The sequence below is a fragment of the Salvelinus alpinus genome, chromosome 18 (assembly GCF_045679555.1).
Source record: "Salvelinus alpinus chromosome 18, SLU_Salpinus.1, whole genome shotgun sequence".
Taxonomy (NCBI): Eukaryota; Metazoa; Chordata; class Actinopteri; order Salmoniformes; family Salmonidae; genus Salvelinus; species Salvelinus alpinus.
The window spans coordinates 21724284-21737091 of NC_092103.1; the positions used below are offsets into that span (position 1 = coordinate 21724284).

A 12808-nucleotide genomic window follows, 5' to 3' on the forward strand; every position below is an offset into this window, starting at 1 on the left:
GATGAATTGGCACACTATAATAATTACATTTACATAATGTATTTCCTGGTTTATTTTCGACTTTACATGTGTTGGTAATACCTGAGTATCACTGTTGCACTACCCACTGTAAAGTCCTTTTTTGTAGCCTTCTACATACTTCTACAAGTTATTGTTTTTATAGCTGGGGGAACTCAGTATGCTTCACAGCTCACAGTAACTTAGTGTAAAGTCATGATTAATAATGGTACAAAACATATCATTGTATATTGAGTTATGGTTCCTGCCATGTGATCCCGCTCAATTTGAGGGTTCTTGATGGTATGGCATCCCTATTAGGAACACCCTATGTTGTCTGGCTAAAGCATTTATAATATGGATACCATATCCCAGGTGTCTGACTTTACTTTCATTAATCTGATAACTGTTATTTATCGAATCAACTAACTATATTTAATTGTTACACAATTTTAAATGGATTATGTAACAATTAACTCACTTGGGAAACTACGAGAGCAGTTGTTTAAAGAGTTACCATCTCCCGAATTAAACTCTAAAGGTCTTTACCTATCACATCCATAAAACGGTCAACGTATTAAATCATAAACCCTTCTTGGATCTGCAAAAACTCCAGCCTTACTTATGATTCAGTACTACACAAATTGGTTTAATTATTTATGTACTAGCTAACTAAATAATAACACAGAATAAACATACACACTTAATACAAGAGAAAAAGATCCCTAGTAGATTAACACAATATGGTGGCTTTTTACACAACTACATGGAGAGGGAGAGAGAGAAAAGAGAGACACTTATCGTTGATACATTTTAGAAACTATTCTCACAGCAATCATATACTTTGCACACAAACCTCTGCACGTTTGAAGTAAGAAATCATGAATATATTTAACATTGTGTGAATGCCTTCGTTTGCCGTTTATCTCTGTCGGAACCAGCAGTCCTTAGGAAGGTTGTTGGGCCTTTCAGTGGCATGCTTGTACGGCTCTGGTTGTCCAAAAGGGGTCTCCCCTTTCCCGTCTTCGACTGTTGTTCACTCTGGAAGATGCTCCTCGGAAGATAGCTAAGCCAGCCGTGTCGATGGTTCCCATTAGTGATGAGAGTAGTAGGATACAGTGATTTGAGAAGAGTACTAGGATAAATTAGTTTTAGATATTTGACTTAGAAGCTCGAATCAGCCGTTCCAGTGATTGTCTGGAAGGTGAGCTTCTCGCCTCTTCCTCGTGTTGATATTCAAGATTCAAACCACTCTGGACGTGAGCTGCAGCTCTACACGCCTCTCTGGTCTGGGAGGTGAGTTTATTTTCTTCCCCTCGTGTTGAGTTTCAAAGTTCCAACCATTTAAAACGTGTAGCTACCGCTCAACACTTTTCTGGTCTAATGTTAATTTCTCTACTAATCTTTTTATGCACTCTGGCCGATGGGGATGGCTCCGTCAGACTGAGACGCTCTCTGATCTTACTCGGGGCGTGGCTATCTACCATGCACAGTTTAGATTCTCCTATGGCTCCTGAAATCACATTCCTATCTTAACAAACATATTTTCATAAGTGTTCATATTTCAAATATAATGTTGAGGATGGAGACTTCATACCTGTAGTGTATATACTTTTTAAGTTTGTTTTTCCTTTATAACCCTTTAACTTCTCTGCGCTACGGATCCCTTTAGCGGGATCATTTTCCTAAACAACCGCTGAATTGCATGGCGCAAAATATTACTAAATATATTTATAAATCATGCAATCACAAGTGAAATATACCAGAACACAGCTTAGCTTGTTGTTAATCCACCTATCGTTTCAGATTTTGAAAATATGCTTTACAGCGAAAGCAATCCAAGCTTTTGTGAGTGTATCAATCAATGCTAGAACAGCTAGCCCCAAATTAGCATGGTCACGAAAGTCAGAAAAGCAATAAAATTAATCGCTTACCTTTGATAATCTTCGGATGTTTGCACTCACGAGACTCCCAGTTACACAATAAATGTTATTTTTTTTCTATAAAATTACAACAACAAAAAAACGCCATTTGGGTTGCGCGTTATGTTCAGAAAACCAAAGCCTCGTTCCGTTCGACGAAAATTCCAAAAAGTATCCGTAATGTTCGTAGAAACATGTCAAATGTTTTTTTATAATCAATCCTCAGGTTGTTTGTAACAAACATAATCGATAATATTTCAACCGAACCGTAACCTATTCAATAAAAGAGAGAAAGAAAATGGAGGGCTACCCCTCTCGCGCGCAGGAACTAATCAGAGGACACCTGACTAGTTTTGAAAAATCTCGCAAATTTTTTAAAATAAAAGCCTGAAACTATGTCTAAAGCCTGGTCACAGCCTGAGGAAGCCATTGGAAAAGGAATCTGGTTGATACCCCTTTAAATGGAAGAAAGACGGGCAAGGAAACACAGATAAAAAAAAATAAAAAAATCACTTCCGGGTTAGATTTCCTCAGGTGTTCGCCTGCAGAATCAGTTTTGTTATACTCACAGACAATATTTTGACAGTTTTGGAAACTTTGGAGTGTTTTCTATCCTAATCTGTAAATTATATGCATATTCTACGATCTGGACCTGAGAAATAGTCCGTTTACCTTGGGAACGTTATTTAAAATAAAATAAAAAATCTGACCCCTAGCGTCAAGAGGTTTTAACAATGACAACCCTTTGGTTAATACTGGAGGGACACCCTAGATCTCCTCTCCTTTAATTTACGACAGGGTGTGAGCTGTCAACCCAGGAGCAGCTCCGTCCTTAGCTGTTTTAGCTGTCTGTTATGGTTGGTGTGATTTTTTCCCCTAGGCTTCATTACCTTCTAAAACTAGCCAGAAAGAAGGGAGCTACAGTAGCTAGACATGGACATAAACTTGGATCTGTTTTTATCCAAACAATTGACTAAGTAGGTAACATTAAGAACTAGAATCTGACTTCATGACATTTTATGGACCTCAATTTTCTCCACAGAGCCTAACCTGATCAATCTAGTGTATCCAAGGTCACAGAGGAAGTGAGGTCACTGATTAATGCTGGGAATTGAAGTCTCAGGGGATGTAAAGGTCACATAGACTGTGAGAACACATCAGTTGGACAGTCCATGAGTGTTTTTTAGGCACGACTTCATGGAAATAGACTAGGTTCATCCGATGGTCTCATATCTCATTTCACTGCTCCTCACTTGCAGTGAAGATCATTATTTATTTGCATGGTTCTTCAACACATATGCACTGATAAGAAACCTTTAGATTTCCATGAAGGGAGGAGAACACGAGTCAAAAGAAAACCAACCACAGGATGGCAAAACAATTGATTGATGTTATGTTACGTACTGCAGTCATTATAGTGAGATTTCATTTTCAAAACCCTGAATTGACTGATATAATGCTGGTGGTTTTTAACTGGAGATTGTTTTAAATTGAAGATCCATCTTGATAACAGATGTTAGGGAACCAAATGTCTACTTGCACAGCTTGTGTACAGATCCGGTCTGTTCTTTAGCTGTAAAGTGTTTAAAGCCTTCCACATTGGGGCCAGGTTCCTCTTGCCAAGAGTGACACAAAGATCCTCGTTGCCAGGTTACCTCTTGCAGACACATGCACAACGTAGCCATAATGTGTCCATAAATATTTCCAGCAGTCTCCAGTTGTCCTCCCCTCCTCCAGTTGTCATCACACTAGATAAATTAATGTAAATATATTCAAATATTTTGGGCTGCGCGGGTGTATATCTACTCTTGGCCAATTTGCAGCAGTAATGCCGTGGCGTGGCTTCTCTCAGAGCAGCGTGAGACCAGACTGTGACCCGCAACGCCTCAGCTTGCACACAGGCAGGGGAAGAAGTACATTCATATTTCATTCAGGCCCGTGGCAAGAGGCTATAGATAGCCTTTTTTCTGCTCCTCGGCAAACAGCAGAGGCTGGAAATACAAAGGAAGGCGGTGCTAGTCAAAAGGAAATTGTTTGACTCTGAAGCTGACACATTACACACTCTCAAGAAGCAGGAAATGACAGAAATTTTAAAATAAGTACAAGCACTGGAGAGAAAGTCTTTAGGAGAAGAAAGCGTGTGTGTGTGTGTATGCGTGTGCGTTTGTGTATGTGGTTTGGTATTTCTCAAACAGCAGTCCTTTCCCTGGATGTCTTAGTAATTCTGACTATGTTCTAAAGCTCTTGCCGATCATTACAGGGGGGAATACTTGCACAGATAAGTGCATGAAACAGGAGGTGGATGGGAAAATGGGGTATTGAAAACAATCGCAACCATCTCTCTCGCTCTCTCTCTGCCTGCACATCATTTGGAGGGAGCGAAAGGCTCCAGGAAAGTTTCAATTGGACCCATTTGGTGCTTTTCATTCTATCCATTTTATTTTCCTCCTAATTTGAGTTTCTTCAAAGGCAAAGAGTGAAGATAGGTAACTCTTTTCCTCCCCACTTTGTGTTACACAGTCTGTAGCACAGCCAATGCTTTTCTGCATAAGCAAGAGGGCAAGGGGAGATTTCTTTATAGTAGTCCTGCATGTGAAAAAGACATACAACATACCCTCTAGGGTTTTCTGTCCATCAACAGGGATAGATAGTTAAGTGTGGGGTGCAGAAAGAATTGTGTACGTTGTCGGTCAGACCCCAGTGGGCCCTTGGAGTGTGTGTATCAACCCATTAACCCAACAGGCCTGCAGTACACAAGGCAGGACTAATAGAAACAGCTGGATGCACTGTGAGGTACCTAGGTAGTTTGAACTAATTTGTTTGTTTTCTATAAGCTTGACGAGTGATTAGTGGGTCCTTCTTATCATCCCTTAAGAGGGACATTTCTACTGAGCAGACGTCAGATCATTGTCCAATTCTGATTGGTATTTGATTGAATCATCAGCAGACATAAACCATAATGGAAACCTTGTTGAATTGAGACATAAACTGTCTACGTACAAATTCAATCAAAAAGCCATGTAAAGACAGTGGGGTTATGTTGATTAAATATGGGGAAATAACATGGACACAATGTTGTTTCAATTTATGTTTGCCTGGTGGGTGTTTTCTGCAGGAGGTAGGACAGCCAAGACAGGTAGCATGTTTGCTTATAAATAGTCCAATTAGTATGTACAAAATACTCATCATTTGAGAGATTTGATTTGATCTTTTACATCGAGTTCCAGCTGGCTTTTAAAAACACTGCTTTCATCATAGCAGTGGGATGTACAATGTTTCATTCCCTAAAAGCGTCAGAACACCAATAAATGTCCATGCTGGCCGTGTTTGATGATTTTTGTGCTCTCTTCTCCTCCCTCTACGCACAACTTTGTTTTTTGTTTTCTGTCTCCCCGTTCTCGATCTCTTCTCTCCATCATTTTCCCTCTTGATCAGTTCTCCCCCTGATCTCACTTTTCTTCCCTCTATCTTCTCCTGTCTCTCTATGGTTTCCTCTCCCCCCGGGTTCATTCTCCATCTCCTCTTTCTCTCTCATGTTGCTTTCTTCTCTCCTCTATCTCCCCCTTCCTTCTGCCCTAATCTCTGTCTATCTTCCTCTCCCCTGTCCCCCTCAACCCCCTGTCCCCACTTCTCCAATTCTCAGTCCCCCCCGCCACACTCTCGTTTCATTATTCTCTCTCTTCTAACCATTTTCCCTCTTCTCTTCATTCTCTCTCGTCACACTCCCAGAGGCAGCACTGTCATGGCTGTGCCATCCCAGGGTGCAGACCCCCTCCAGACTCATCCTGAAACAATGGCGAATTGAGTAAATCACAGAGGGAATCGGAGCTGGGGTGTATTCCCATTTCCCTTCCATTTATCTCCCTCCCTTTCAATCCCTCAGCCAGACACGGAAAGTGGGAGTGAGTGTGAGGAGGGAGGAGAGAGAGAGAAGGAAGGGAGGGAGGGGGAGATGGAAAAAGATGGACGATGAAGGGGGAGAGAAAGTGCTGAAAAAAAGAGGGAGAGGGAGTTGAATTATCGGGCTCGCAGCCTTTCTCCTCCCTGTGGAGTGACTCTAGACTAAAGCATCAGGGATTTGTAGGGTCTTAAGAAAAACACATCTCCCTCATGGATACATCCACCACTGTGAATTTGCATGGCTCTTGTTTGATTTGATTTGTTCCTCCGAAGTCCAAACTCACAGTGCCTTTGCCTGGTTTCTTAGCAGCGAAACACACCCGAATTCATGAGCAAATGTGTCTGGACATCTGTACGACATATCATTGTGAATAGGTATATTGTGACTCCGTTTTAGCATAACAACCTTACAGCGGGGTCATTGGCATAGACCTGAAAGATACATTGCCTGACAGACACATTTCTTGTTAGCAGGCCTTCTCCGGTGTTACTGTACTCGGACCAAGCTACCCAGTGTGTGCATGTAGTCGTGGTGAACTTTGAATAAGGACAGTGTCCACCATGTCCCCACTGGAGAGTAGAGACCACTGATCTCCCTTCCTTATTCCTCCTCACTCTTTCTCCTTCTCTCTTTTTCTCTTTCTGTATCAATCGATTTCTCACTGATGAGATCTGGAGGGAGGGCTGAGGAAGAGGGGAGATACGGCAGGGAGAGAGAGAGAGAAGGGAAGGAAATAGAGCTGGTTGTTTGAGGTGTGGAGCAGCCACTTGAAGTAAATCCCCTTCACCTGCTCAGTGTTCCGCACTCCTTAGCAGACATTGAATGTGAGAACCCACTGAGGGCCAGTGTTATGCCAACAAAGACCCAATAGAATTCTGACTCCCCTGACTGGTTTCAGGCCGATGCACACATACTGTGACGACCCTCCCACTCTGTCTGCCGTATTCTTTCTCTTTGCTCCTGTTTTCCTTATTAAGATGTCGGTGGGCGGAGCCGAGAGGGTCGTCAGCGAAATGGGACACACCTGGGCACGGGTGTGTCCCGGGATAAATACACCTCTTCCCCATTCATTGAGGAGACTCTCTCCATGCAGACGACACACTGTTTGATTTTGGTTGTGGCCGGTTTGTTTTGGCGTCTTTCAACACTCCTCATTTTCACATCTATACACGCAACCACTCACTTACACTACTGATTACACACACCATTGCTAATTGTATATAGGTTACTTCAATTAATAAATATATTTTTGTTATTCCTTATCTCCATGTTGTCTTCCTTTTTGTTACGGGCTTTGAGCCGGTTCGCGACAATACATACCAACAAACATACACACAAAGTCTCATACTTGCAGACACCCATACAAACACATTGTTGTGTCTGGCAGTAGAGAACCTAAGGCTTCGGGCCCAGAGCTGTAATCACTGTGTATTGTCTAGAGGGAAGATTGAAGGGTGCTGAAAGTGCAGCCAAGCACAGAATGGATTCACCAGCCATCAACACTCCCTGAATCAAACACGCACTCTAGCATTCACATTCTTTCTCGCTCACACACACACACACACACACACACACACACACACACACACACACACACACACACACACACACACACACACACACACACACACACACACACACACACACACACACACACACACACACACACACACACACACACTAGCACTCACATTCTCTCACACACACACACAACTGTTGTTTGTGCCTTTCCATAAGATTATGTTCTGGTGCTGGGAGGTGGGAACCCACTGAGATCTCATGGGACAGGGCACTGCACTAGTGGTTGTGTCCAATGCTTCTAACACACTGTTAACCCACTGTCGCTGCAGATAAGGGACTAGGAGAGATAAGGAAGATGCTGGCTTGTATTGAGCTGTAAGTGAGAAGCAAGCTTGGGCTTTCAGTGGAGAGAAAGACCCTCAGTCCCAGAAGTACCTTCAACAGTGTCCCAAGGAAAGGAAAGTATCATAAGTAAAGGAAATAAGTAAAGGAAAAAGGGATTTTATTCTGAGAGCCTAGTGCTTTTACTAGCTATTACTTCAGGTACTGTAATCTTTTATGTCCTCCATATTCTGCTAGCTGCAATAAGCAATCCCTTACCTGCATCTCACAGGAGGCTGCTGAGGGGAGGACGGCTCATAATAATGGCCGGAACGGAGCAAATGGAACGGCATCAAACACATGGTTGAAATATTTGTTACCATTGCTCTTATTCCGCTCCAGTCATTAGAACGAGCCTGTTCTCCTCAATTAAGGTGCCACTAACATCCCGTGCTGCATCTTCAATTCCTCCTTAAGCAACCATTTTCAGGGAGAAAGGAAATTGTATTCCTGATTGTTGAACTTTTTTTATTATCTTTTTGTTTCTTGCTGAAAACCATTCTTAGCTTTGTGTTTTGGAATTGTTAAAAACCTGTACTGACTGTTGGTTTCAACAATACCTAGCTGTAATATAATGGCAAAGATAAAAAAGCAACATAATTATAAATGGACACCATGAATCTTTCCCTCAAGTGATATCAATTGGAGTGGCTTCGGATGATATCTTTCTATAGAGACAGACAAGGGAGACAGAGGCTCAGCGCACAGGCATGATTTAGATTGCATTTAGAAGACAATAATCAATAGCCATTCAGAGGGAGGGTGTGTGTGTGTGTGTGTGTGTGTGTGTGTGTGTGTGTGTGTGTGTGTGTGTGTGTGTGTGTGTGTGTGTGAGAGAGAGAGAGGTCAGTATTTGTCGAACACACTAAAGAGACAAGTGATGTGTGTTTGAAGGAGTGCGCCACGGGGCCTCTCTGGGCCTGTTTGGGATAGCATCTCCGCCTCCCTGATAGAACAAAGAGAGCGCCCGGGGCCCATGCAATATGCATGGCCCTAGTTAACCTCCTATCATGCAGCCAGGCAGGGAGCCGCTCCTCAGTCAGGGCTTAAGTGGTTGCTGGCCTCCCAGCCCACCCTGTGTTTTTGTTTGCTGAGCTGAGGCCTGTGGATTAGCCTAGCGCACCATCAAATACCCAATGGGGAATTCTCAGTGCATTTACTGCCTTAGCGTAGCATGCTTGCTAGCTCGCTGTATACAGCGTCTCACTATCATTAGATGAGCCATCTCATGGAGTCTTCCCAGGCTCACGAACCCCCCACTGGGGTTTCAACATGCCAAATTCGTACATTATGTGTTTAAGTGGACGTGAAGGAGTGAGCTGTTGGCTTTATGGCTACATCACTCCTTGATTAAGAAGTGGGCATGAGTAAAGGACATGGTGCATAGGGTAGTGTGTTTTTCACCTCTTCTTTAAAGGGCAGAGGGCATACTCTACTGTGCTGTGTGTTTGGCCACTGTTTAACCTTTTCACACGTACCAACAAACAGGTGTGATCATTCTACAGTGGTCCCTGCAGCATACGCTCAAATCGGTTTGATTAGAACGCTTATTTCGAAAGTCCAGTTTCGATTGACGCAAGTCAGCATATGAGCTAGCCACACTGTTTTTTCACAAAAACATTTTGCGCGAAAACAGTCCTTACAAAGTTATGTCCTGAATGTGACAAGTTTATTTTTGGATGCAATGTTCAGACAGTCACAGAACTAGCAACAGCTTACACAATCATCCAAACCTGAAAATATAAGCTACATTAGACCTACCGCTAACTAAGAAAATATTGACATAACACAAGCGGTCAGATTTAGTTAACTCTCGGCTGACAGAAACCACAATATTAATTACCTAATAGCAATTACTATTTATAATTCATCACATCACGGGTAAGCTCAACATTGATCAACATCGAAATAATTGAGTAAAACACTTTCTAGAAATCACAAGTAATCCGACGATGGGTAGTTTGTGCGCCGCCATGTTTGTTTTTCGCTTCAACCAAAGATAATAACAGGAGACAAGATGAGTTTGGTCTGTTTGAAGTATGCATGTTGAAGGGGGTATGTCGTCTACAATCATTCACTTCCATTCATTCACTTCCGGAAGTTTACCTGAAAGATGAGTGAACCATTTGGTCTGACAGACGTTTACGTGACACCTAGAATGCATTGTATAATGTCAACAAACGTGGCGCCACACATGGCTGGCAAATAGCTTAGGATTAGCTCATTATAATCAGTAAAACCATCAAAAAAGTATATTATACACATCATTGCTGTCCATTACAATCTATGCAATAATCGGAATGCATTATTTGTCACCAGTACTTGAAAACGTGAAATAAACTGTAAATACATTATGCTCTGTACATACAGTACCAGTCAAAAGTTTGGACACACCTACTCACTCAAGAGTTTTTCTTTATTTTGACTATTTAGTGAAGACAGCAAAACTATGAAATAACACGTGGAGTCATGTAGTAACCAAAAAAGTGTGTGACGTGGTGAGGTTGGACACAGGTGCAGAGAAGAGACCAGATGAGGAATCAGTGGTTAAGGATAAACATGATACTTTACTGAGAAATGGTAGCTGCAGGATCACAGTACACTTGAAAAAAAAACTGTGTCTCGAAAACTCACTCAGGACACGACCACACACTGTAAACAATTCAATCTTCTGCAAAGGACAACAGACAACACACATCTTTTAACAGGGAAATCATAATGAGTAAATAGGACACACCTGAGTGTCGTCAATGTCTGTAGGACGGTCTCTGCCACCCTCTGGTGACAGGTGGAACCATGACAAAGTGTATTTTACATTTGAGATTCTTCAAAGTAGCCACCCTTTGCCTTGATGACAGCTTTACACACTCTTTACATTCTCTCAACCAGCTTCATGAGGAATGCTTTTCCAATTGTCTTGAAGGAGTTCCTACTGTACATATGTTGAGCACTTGTTGGCTGCTTTTCCTTCACTCTGCGGTCCAACTCATCCCAAACCATCTCAATTGGGTTGAGGTCAGGTGATTGTGGAGGCCAGGTCATCTGATGCAGCACTCCATCACTGTATTTATTGGTCAAATAGCACTTACACAGCCTGGAGGTGTGTTTTGGGTCATTGTTCTGTTGAAAAACAAATGATAGTCCCACTAAGCGCAAACCAGATCAGATGGCTTATCACTGCAGAATGCTGTGGTAGCATTACTGGTTAAGTGTGCCTTGATTACTAAATAAATGACTGACAGTGTCATCAGCAAAGCACCATCACACCACCTCCTCCATTCTTCACGGTGGGCATCACACATGCGAAGATCATCCGTTCACTTTCTCTGTCTCTCACAAAGACACGATGGTTGGAACCAAAAATCTCAAATGGACTCAAATGACAGATTTCCACCGGTCTAATGTCCATTGCTTATGTTTCTTGTCCCAAGCAGGTCTCTTCTTCTTATTGGTTTGATTGGTTATCCTCTGCAGCAGAGGTAACTCTGGGTCTTCCTTTCCTGTGGCGGTCCTCATGAGAGCCAGTTTCATCATAGCGCTTGATGGTTTTTGCAATTGCACTTGAAGTAAAACTAAATAGACTGTAAACTCTCCTTCCAGACTCACATTAAGCATCTCCAATCCAAAATTAAATCTAGAATCGGCTTCCTATTTCGCAACAAAGCATCCTTCACTCATGCTGCCAAACATACCCTCGTAAAACTGACTATTCTACCGATCCTTGACTTCGGCAATGTCATTTACAAAATAGCCTTCAACACTCTACTCAGCCAATTGGATGCAGTCTATCACAGTGCCATCCGTTTTGTCACCAAAGCCCCATATACTACCCACCACTGCGACCTGTATGCGCTCGTTGGCTGGCCCTCGCTTCATATTCGTCGCCAAACCCACTGGCTCCAGGTCATCTATAAGTCTTTGCTAGGTAAATCCCCGCCTTATCTCAACTACCTCATCCCCATACTGTTGTTTTTTTATTTTGCTCCTTTGCACCCCAGTATCTCTACTAGTACATTCATCTTCTGCACATCTATCACTCCAGTGTTTAATTGCTATATTGTAATTATTTCACCACTATGGCCTATTTATTGCTTTACCTCCCTTATTTGCACACACTGTATATATACTTTTTCTATTGTATTATTGACTGTATGTTTGTTTATTCCATGTGTAACTCTGCGTTGTTGTTTGTGTCGCACTACTTTGCTTTATCTTGGCCAGGTCGCAGTTGTAAATGAGAACTTGTTCTCAACTAGCCTACCTGGTTAAATAAAATTACAAATTAAAAAGTTCTTAAAATGTTCCGCTTTGACTGAACTTCATGTGTTAAGGTGAAGACGGACTGTAATTTCTCTTTGCTTATTTGAGCTGTTCTTGCCATAATATGGACTTGGTCTTTTACCAAATAGGGCTATCTTCTGTATACCACCCCTACCTTGTCACAACACAACTGATTGGCTCAAATGCATTAACCTCTCTATGGTAGGTGGGACGCAATTGTCCCACCTGGCCAATAGCCAGGGAAAATACAGAGCGTGTCAGGGATTGTGTGCAGAGAGGTAGCGGAGTCAAGCGCAGGACACAGGTGTTGAGCAAAACAACGGCGTTTACTCAAAATACAAGCAAAAATTCCTCATAGGGAATATAACAAACACACATGCACCAACAACAACCACTAACGAAACAAACAATCACGGACAGAACAGAAATGTATGCCAGAGGGTTAAATAGGGAACATGATAGGGGAATTGAAACCAGGTGTGTGTAATACAGACAAAACAAAACAAAACTGAAAAATGGATCGGTGGTGACTAGAAAGCCGGTGACGTTGACCGCCGAACACCACCCGAACAAGGAGAAGGGCCGACTTCGGCGGAAGTCGTGACAGAGCGCCAAATTCAAATAAAATTATATAAAAATCAAACTTTCATTAAATCACACATGTAAGATACCAAATTAAAGCTACACTCGTTGTGAATCCAGCCAACATGTCAGATTTCAAAAAAGCTTTTCGGCGAAAGCATAAGATGCTATTATCTGATGATAGCACAACAGTAAACAAAGAGTAGCATATTTCAACACTGCA

The 12808-nt window shown here is 42.2% G+C and overlaps 1 protein-coding gene across 2 annotated transcripts in view; it reads left to right on the plus strand.

Annotated features, from left to right (window-relative positions):
• The window catches only part of LOC139543999 (astrotactin-2-like), a 450311-nt gene that overhangs the window by 123494 nt on the left and 314009 nt on the right, over positions 1-12808 (plus strand). Inside the window, exons 4-5 of one of the 2 annotated variants that reach the window (XM_071350635.1) lie at positions 778-799; positions 9732-9748. The exons of the other annotated variant lie outside the window; for it this stretch is intronic. Of the exons in view, the coding sequence (XP_071206736.1) occupies positions 778-799; positions 9732-9748 (39 nt within the window). The remainder of the gene's footprint in view (positions 1-777; positions 800-9731; positions 9749-12808) is intronic. 2 annotated transcript variants of the gene reach the window in all.